Raw genomic sequence first — 8,656 nt, 5'->3', positions numbered from 1 at the left:
ATGTGGCTTACAAACCATAAAACTTTACAGTGTAAAACCAAATAGAACCCTAAATATCTCCCCCCTACCGAAGCCTCCTGTTCATACCCCATCATAAGCCCTGGCAAACAAGCAAGACTTGCAGTACCTCCTGACGATCTCCAACACAGAGACTCCCCTCACTTCCAAGCATTCTCCTACGAAGGAACAGCTATTTCCTAATGGGGGCTTCATTTAGACATAAAGATGATGCCTTCTGGCCCCAGTAATCCATACTATCGTGACCTAGTATATTTTTGATAGTTAGGTTAAAATGGTAAACTCAGTTTATATATTGAGACTGTTATTTTCCGTTAGGTAATTTTGTGCTTTGTGTTGGAAACACTGTGTTGCGATATTATAGTACCAAAATGCAAATGATATTGTACAGTGTACAAATGATATTCCCTAATCTCCTAAAACTTGTTAAGACTAATATTTTATATTTTGTTACTGTTAATAGTTTTGTAATTCTGTCAAATCATAATAATAATATATATATATTTTAAATGATGCTTTCTGGGTTCTTCTGAGCCAGCTCCTGCTCTTATGAAGTGGAAAAGAACCTAGACTGGCTCTTTGCATTGGGGAACAGCTGGGCACCAACGATCACTTCTGGCCTTGACACTGCATCGGCGATGACTGCCCTTGCGCATCTGCACTGGGGCAAAATCAGCTGCAGTGCAGGTCACGCTTGCTCCCTTCCCTTCTTTCTCAGGCCCAGGGTTCCCACACCAGACTCCTCTTCTTGCCAGCTTGTCTGGTTCCCACGACACTTAGTGGCTGTTTGGTTCTTGTGGGGATCCCTGCTCAGTACAGCTGGCCAGTTGGCATCTTCTCTTTGTCGACACGGGCAACGTCAGCCGAATTCAGCTTCAAGTAGCTTCAATTCTTGCAAGCTCTTAACAGTTTACTGTTCATTGGTACAGGCATACCCTTCTCTTCCCCCAAGGAGTAGCATACGGAGTCTTTTCCCTGCACCATTCTTCTCATAACCTCATGAGGGAGGTTAGACTGAGGGGGTAGTGCCATGGTGGCCCCAAGTCACCGTGGTGAGCTTCACAACTGAGTGGGATTTTGAATCCATGAGAGCCAGTTTGGCGTAGTGGTTAAGTGTGCGGACTCTAAACTGGGAGAACTGGGTTTGATTCCCCACTCCTCCACTTGCACCTGGCTGGATGACCTTGGGCAAGCCATCGTTCTGTTAGCGCTGTCCTTGAAAAAGAGCAGTTTCTGTCAGAGCTCTCCTAGCCCCACCTCCCTCACAGGGTGTCTGTTGTGGGGAGGGGAAGGGAAAGGAGTTTGTAAGCCACTCTGAGTGAAGGGCGAGGTATAAATCCAATCTCTTCTCTCTCTCCTTCTTTTTCTGGGCGACCATACACTTGACCCTTCGGGCTCTCTCCCTCTCTAGGAATACCAAACCACAATTTAAAGCCAGTGGAAGCAAAACCCTTCCCCAAAGTATGCAGGACTCACCAGTTGCTGGTTTCTTGTTCTAGGTTACGTGAGGACTGGCTCTATCTCGCTGGCTCAGACGCAGGACCGGCTGATCTCCCTCAAGCGCATTGCCTCACGGCTCAAGTATGTGTGTGTGGGGGCAGAGTGCTCCTCGTGTGCCAGGCGTTCTGAGGCAGCCAGCGACCGACCTTCTCTGTCTGTTCTGTGGCAGGGTCATGGGGATCCCATGTGAGCTCATCCCACCAAAGAAAGTGGCGCAGCTTCACCCGCTCATCAACATCCACGACCTGGTGGGGGCCATGCATGTGCCGGAGGATGCTGTTGTATCGTCTGCCGATGTGAGCCTCGCTTTGGCACGCGCTGCCTCCGTGAACGGTAACGGCTTTTCAAACAGCAGTGGGGCTGCTTGGGGAACGCTAGTCAGTGAGCTTGTTTCTGGACACGGGAAAGGGTGATAATTATGTCCTGCTCTGTTTGCTTGTTTAGTTTCAAGCATGTTCTGTGTTCTTCACCATACTTCATACTTTTCCCAGAGATGGTCCTGTGCACCAGGTCTCTATTGCTTCCATTTTACAAAAAGAGGAATTTAGGCTGGGGGTGGAGCTGCCTCTGAAATTGATATACTCTCAGATAACATTCCCTCCCGTGCCCTCCATGGCATTTAGTCCTCTGTGTCCTAATTTATTTAGTTTTTTACTTTGTGGGCTCACTTTTTTTCCAGCATCTCTAGGGCTTAATGTAGACAACGCAGGCATCACTAGGACATTTTTATTTTCATGTGACATGTTGGCTCATTTAGAAGACTTGCCCAAGTGCATTTGCAACCTTGGGAATCTACTTCAACAATTCCCAGCTAGTTTCCCAGTGATCTTTTTATCCCATGGCAATTAGAATATTTGCATTATGCTCCCAGGGAAGTTAGCTTTCAGTATTGGTTGGCGGTAAAGTTGAGATGATCTAGTCATCTGTGTCTGTGTCTCTTCCAGCAGCTTCTTTTAGGAAATGTGTAACGCCTTGTGGGATAAGTCCTCCGGGGCAAGTGCTATTAAAAAAAAAAATCCTTTTCACCATACAATACAGTTAATGTTTGCAACAGTCAACACTCTTGGGAAAGTCTCTTGCCAGATGCCATCATGATGTCAGCCGGGAATGTAGCGACTACACCGCCTATCTCTGAGCAGTCAAGGCATAACTCACCAGTGATCCTTGGCCATACAAGGGAGCTTTGTGCTGAGTCAGACCTCTGGTCAGTTTGGCTCGGTATTCCTCCATTTAGCCTGGCAGCAGCATTCCGGGATCTTCTCCCCCTGCCCAGTCCACCTATCAGCAGTCTGTTTAGCTGGAGATACCAGGAATTGCCCTCAGGCTTTCTGCCATGGGCTTCGCTGCTCCGCTCCAGCCTCTCCCCAGGCATGACCTCTTGCTGAAGAATGGCAGATTTGAACCAAGGTCCACAAACTCCAGCATTCTTTTTCACGAACCTCAGCAGGTGCCCAGCAGCCGAGCTGTGCACTATGATCTGCTTCCCTCCCACACCTGCTTTAAATTGTCTCCCCGCGAGTTGGTTGCTATTAGGACATTGTAATCAGTTGTCTAAGGTCTTAGCTAGTCAGGGAGTACGGTGCCTTTCCTCAGACCCTGTTAATTCGTGTCCTGGCACCGGGGTTTCTCTGCAAGCAACATTTTTTTGGAAGGGGCTGTGTAACCTGCCTGCCCCTCTGACTTCTTCCTCTGCCTTCTCTTACCCAGGTGTCCAGATCCACGAGCGGACAAGTGTCATCCACGTCGTGGGCCAGAAGGGCTGTGTGGCTGGAGTGGAGACTGACAGAGGAGCGATTGAGTGTCAGTATTTTGTTAACTGTGCTGGACAGGTGAGGGGCTAATTGTACTGTGTGGCTACTGTTGCCAAAGGGTGTGTTGGGTCACTGATTGCTGTTAATTATCTTGGTTTTCCCTCTGATGTTTCTCCTTCAGAAATTCTAGGGAACCTTCTAGATCTAAAAAGTTGTTTGGGGGCCCAACAAAACGTTATGGTTTCTTCCGGAGGAGAACAGTGCAAGGGGAGAGAGAGTAACCTTTCTTCCCTGGCCATTTTCTCTCTGGAACAAAAACCACCCTTGAGCTGCATGTACTACCAGTGGGGAAGCCACCCTTGAGCTGCATGTACTCCCAGTGGGGAAGAAAATAAAGCTACCTGTAAGTTTTCTCTAGCAGGAGTAAAAGCAGCAAAGTGCTGTCTTAAAAAACAAAAAGAAAATGGCAGAGGGGAAGAAAGAGTTAAAGTTTCCTTCTCCCTGTTCTGTTCTCCTCCTTGATAAATCGACCCTAGAGGCTGGAAAAAGGGACACTGGAGGGATAGCTAAGTGCTCAGATGCTCACAGAGAAAACCTTGGGGTTGGTTTACTCTCAGAGAAAGAGAAACTGTCTCTTTGGTCACAGTCCAGCCATGGGGGTTGTTTTGGGGTCAAGTGCCTGGTCAGGGCGAGTTTAGGATCAGAGCAAATTGTGCATGCTGTGCAAAGTGGCAGGCTCCCTGTTCTGTTCTCCTCCTTGATAAATTGACCCTAGAGGCTGTGTTGGAAAAAGGGACACTGGAGGGGTAGCTAAGTGCTCAGATGCTCACATACAGGTGAGTCTCTTCTGTTGCTGTACAGAGAAAACCTTGGGGTTGGTTTAATCTCAGAGAAAGAAACTGTCTCTTTGGTCACAGTCCAGCCATGGGGGTTGTTTTGGGGTCAAGTGCCTGGTCAGGGCGAGTTTAGGATCAGAGCAAATTGTGCATGCTGTGCAAAGTGGCAGGGAGGGGAAGGCACCTGACTTTCTCCAAAATGCTTCCTCTGCTTCCAGTTAGTCCCTGTAGGCTGGACTGTGTTTTAGGCTGTGCTTTTCAGTGCCAGATCAGCGGACTCCTGCAGGATATGTTATATGCTAAATTAGTTAGATGTGCTTTTTTTGGATGCAATTTCAATTTTTCTCCCACTGATCTGGAGAAAGGGAAAAGAGCCCCAGGGCACTAAATAGTCTCGGCTCACTGCTGTCACTCCTTAACAGCTCTTGTCTACCTTTCCAGCAGCATATCTGGTTTATTGCTGTAGCATTCTAAGCCGCAGTCAAGGGCACTTCCGAGGTTTGCTAAGGCAATTCTTGAGGTGCTGCAGGGAGCTATGCTTGGGGCAGGGAGGGAAACGTACCGACCATGTTGATGCTGACTTGCCTGCTTTGTTTTCAGTGGGCTTATGAGCTGGGACTTTCCAATGAGGAGCCAGTCAGCATCCCGCTGCATGCCTGCGAGCACTTCTACGTCCTGACACGCCCCTTGAAGTCACCCTTGGAGAGCAACATGCCGAGTGAGGTCCCTTCTTTTCTTTTTTTTCCTGCTTGGGGGAGCCCCTCTTAGCTTCCCTGCAGGCACTCAGAACATGTCTTCGATGCAATATGGAGGACACTTTGGCCCACCGGTGGAGTGCTCTAGTTCTCCCTGGGCAGAGAAGCTTGGGATTCTGTTTCAGTGGAACACAGTTCCCCACAGGTGGGACTGCCTTGTCTTTGGAGCCTTGTTGCACACGGCTGTCCTTCCCTAGACAGCGCACTGTTTTCTGTCTCTGCACGATCAGTCCCCCAGGTGTTGTCCTGCTCTTGACCAAACGCCTGCTGTAGCATTCTAAGCCGCAGTCAAGGGCACTTCCGAGGTTTGCTAAGGCAATTCTTGAGGTGCTGCAGGGAGCTATGCTTGGGGCAGGGAGGGAAACGTACCGACCATGTTGACGCTAACTTGCCTGCCTTGTTTTCAGTGGGCTTATGAGCTGGGTCTTTCCAACGAGGAGCCAGTCAGCATCCCGCTGCACGCCTGTGAGCACTTCTACGTCCTGACACGCCCCTTGAAGTCACCCTTGGAGAGCAACATGCCGAGTGAGGTCCCTTCTTTTTTTTCCCCCCCTGCTTGGGGGAGCCCCTCTTAGCTTCCCTGAACATGTCTTCGATGCAATATGGAGGACACTTTGGCCCACCGGTGGAGTGCTCTAGTTCTCCCTGGGCAGAGAAGCTTGGGATTCTGTTTCAGTGGAACACAGTTCCCCACGGGTGGGACTGCCTTGTCTTTGGAGCCTTGTTGCACACGGCTGTCCTTCCCTAGACAGCGCACTTTCTGTCTCTGCACAATCAATCCCCCAGGTGTTGCTTTGCTCTTGACCAAACGCATGCAGGTTTGAATGTGGAGGCTCTTGAGGAGTTTCTGTAAGCAGCGGGCTACTGGGTGGTTGCAGGACAAGCAGCAGAGAGTATAGGGAGCATCAGGGCCAGCTGATGGCTCGTTTAGATGGCAAGCGCTCTGAGCAGAAGCATCCCTTGCAAGGGGCCCTGCTTCTGTGCCCCAATAGAAGGGAGGTTCCATCATGCGAGCAGATGCCACTGTGCCAGATGCAGGCTGGACTTGTTGTATCAAAGCAGCCAGTAGCCAGCCCCATTTCCTTTGGAGCTCCTTAGTTCTAAGGCTCTCCTGCATGTCTTCTGACAGTTGCGCCTTTCTCCTTCCCTCCACAGCCATCGTGGACCCTGATGGGAGGATTTACATTCGCAGCTGGCAAGGGGGCATCCTCTCGGGGGGCTTTGAGAAGAACCCCAAGCCTATCTTCACGGAGGGCCGGAACCAGCTTGAGATTCAGAATCTACAAGAGGACTGGGACCATTTTGGTAAAGCTCTCTGACCTTTCCACAGCCACGCCCCACTCACGCGGCATCCCATGTTGCCCCAGCGTTGCAGTGTCATGTAGGCGATAGGTATGAGCAGCTCCCTCCATTCTAGAAATGTGGTTCAGGCCACGGAGTAAAAGCCAGGCAGACAAAAAGATGCAAACATCGGTTTTGACATTCATGCATTCTCTCCTTATTTAATTTATGTATACCCTGTCTTTCTCCCCACTGGGGACCCAAAGCAGCTTACGTCATCCTTCTCTCCTCCGTTTTATCCTCACAACAACCTTGTGAGGGTAGGTGAGGCTGAGAGAGTGTGAGTGGCCCAAGGTCACCCATGGTGAGCTTCCATGGCACTAGTGGGAATTCGAACCTGGATCTCCGAGATACTAGTCCGTCAGTCTTAACCACCGTACCATGCTGGCTCTCTGTTATCCATCCCCATAAAGAAGCTAAAGACTTCTAGAAAAGGTGGCTTTTCTTTTCAGGATTTCAGACGCTTTGTCTTGTCTTGGGAAACAGAGCCCCTGCTGAGTGGCCTTCTTCGGAGGATGCCGGGATTGGAAGCCCTGGAGATCATCCAGCTGGTGAACTGCCCCGAATCTTTCACGCCAGACATGCGGTGCATCATGGGAGAGTGCCCGAATGTGCAGAGCTACTTTGTCCTGGCTGGGATGAACTCCGCCGGCACGTCTTTCGGTGGAGGAGCAGGCAAGTAAGTGGCTCACCCACGTCTCTCTGCATGGGGAGGGGGGGGAAGGAGGACGGGGCTCTTAGTGTCCCCAGTGTCTTGTGGCAGACCTGTGTACTTCGCCTCCATTTGTCCAAATCAAATGGGGGCCAGGCAGTGCAATTTCCAGTAGAGAAGTAGCAGACAGAAGAAAGGGGCTGAATCTTTCCCATGGCTTTTTCAACGCCTCCCTCTCCTGCTTGCAGTCCAGACCTGTTTATCATCAATGCAGGTGTTGACTGGAGTGGTGGGACTTTGGCTCTAGTGTGTATGGGGGGGAAGGGCCTGGAGGAGGAAGTACTGTAGCCCCTCCCTCCACCCCGCCCTGCTGCTTCTCCATTGGAAGCGGCACCTTCCGCGACTCCCCTTGCCTGCATGGAGCAGCAGCGGGGCCTGGGGGGCACATGGTGGTGGTGGGGGGTCTGCATTTTCTACTCTGAATGATTTGGGTCCATTCTGCCTTCTGTTTCACGTTCCAGATGAGCAGGATGGGCAGTGGCCGCATGCTCTGCTTTGTCTTTTCTGTCATCTTCTCTCAGTCATAGCTACAGCTGGCTAGGAGGTAATAATTTTGCAGCCTTGGCTGTTTGAGAATACTGTAGCGAGATCTTATTTTGGCTTTTGTCTTGAGAAATTAGCAGCTTTTTAGCTCCCAAAGCTCTGGAAATATGTTTGAAACTGTCTGCAGAAATCCTGGAGGAATTAGAGGGCAGGGTTTTCACAGTGCCTAGAATATTTTTTTTTTGCTGCACCCATAACAAGCAAAAGTAGAATACATGATGCAAAAGAGTGAAATTAGCAGAATGGTGAGCAGATGTATTGAATGATGCAGTTTTACCTACCTTACATAGAGGTCTTGGAATTCAGCTTCTCTTGATGCAGGTTGTTATGTAATGTAATGTATGGAAAGTATGTACTGAGCTTGAATCTAGAAAGGTATTGTAAATAGACCTATCAGAACAAAGGAAGTTCTGGAGGGAAGAGAAATGATTGGCCTTTATGTACAGTATGTGATTGGACCTTAGCTGACATGTGGGCGTGGCTTGCCAAGCCCGGACAGTTTAAAAAGGAGCCTGTTGCTCCATTGATTTGTCTTGTTCTGTTCTTTTGACTACGTGTTCAAATAAAGCTGTTAATCACCTGCTGCCCGAGTCTTGTATCTAACACAGGTTTTCTTTTTTTTTAAGAGAGAGTACACAAAATCCTGTCTGTTGTTTTTGTTTTTTTTAAGACCCCCGGAGGGGATTTTTTAATTTTTTTTATAATACTACATAAACTACAAAGAAAAGAAGGGAAGGGGAACTACAACTAAGGAGAAAGAAAAGTAACCCACACTAAACTAAAAACCCAAGAGTAGGAGATCATTACCCTGTTAGACTGCAGTTAGTAATGAAAAAAAACTGTTAATAAACAACATACTTTGTGAGATCCTGTCTTTCTAAGCTTACGTGTTAGTTTATTACTTGTTATGAGAAGATTTCTAGAGCATCTCCTCCAGCTCTCTTCGTAAGGGCAATTTTCAGAGTCCTTCCACCTTTACATCTATGCTAATTCTCTCTAAAGTCTTAATGGTTTCTTAGACGTTCACTTGAAATTCTGCAACCCTCCTCCGTCTCCAAAGGGATAACACCGCCAATCTTAAGCCTCTTCTTTCTTGGTCTCATCCTCAGGGCCCAGTGGCATCTGCTTCTTGATCTTGAGGTCAGGTTCAAGCTCTTTTCTATCAGCCAATTTAAGACGACACTTTCTAAAAACATCTGC

The 8,656-nt window shown here is 48.8% G+C and overlaps 1 protein-coding gene across 2 annotated transcripts in view; it reads left to right on the top strand.

Annotated features, from left to right (window-relative positions):
• PDPR (pyruvate dehydrogenase phosphatase regulatory subunit) overlaps positions 1-8,656 on the top strand; it is a 45,239-nt gene that overhangs the window by 10,396 nt on the left and 26,187 nt on the right. For both annotated transcript variants that reach the window (XM_015429713.1, XM_015429714.1), the window contains exons 4-9: positions 1,518-1,599; positions 1,688-1,851; positions 3,226-3,347; positions 4,706-4,823; positions 6,016-6,165; positions 6,688-6,880. In XM_015429713.1, coding sequence (XP_015285199.1) covers positions 1,518-1,599; positions 1,688-1,851; positions 3,226-3,347; positions 4,706-4,823; positions 6,016-6,165; positions 6,688-6,880 — 829 coding nt within the window. The remainder of the gene's footprint in view (positions 1-1,517; positions 1,600-1,687; positions 1,852-3,225; positions 3,348-4,705; positions 4,824-6,015; positions 6,166-6,687; positions 6,881-8,656) is intronic.

The sequence above is a fragment of the Gekko japonicus genome, unplaced genomic scaffold (genome assembly GCF_001447785.1).
Source record: "Gekko japonicus isolate JY-2015 unplaced genomic scaffold, Gekko_japonicus_V1.1 scaffold815, whole genome shotgun sequence".
Lineage (NCBI taxonomy): Eukaryota > Metazoa > Chordata > Lepidosauria > Squamata > Gekkonidae > Gekko > Gekko japonicus.
This window is presented reverse-complemented; position numbering and strand designations above follow the sequence as displayed.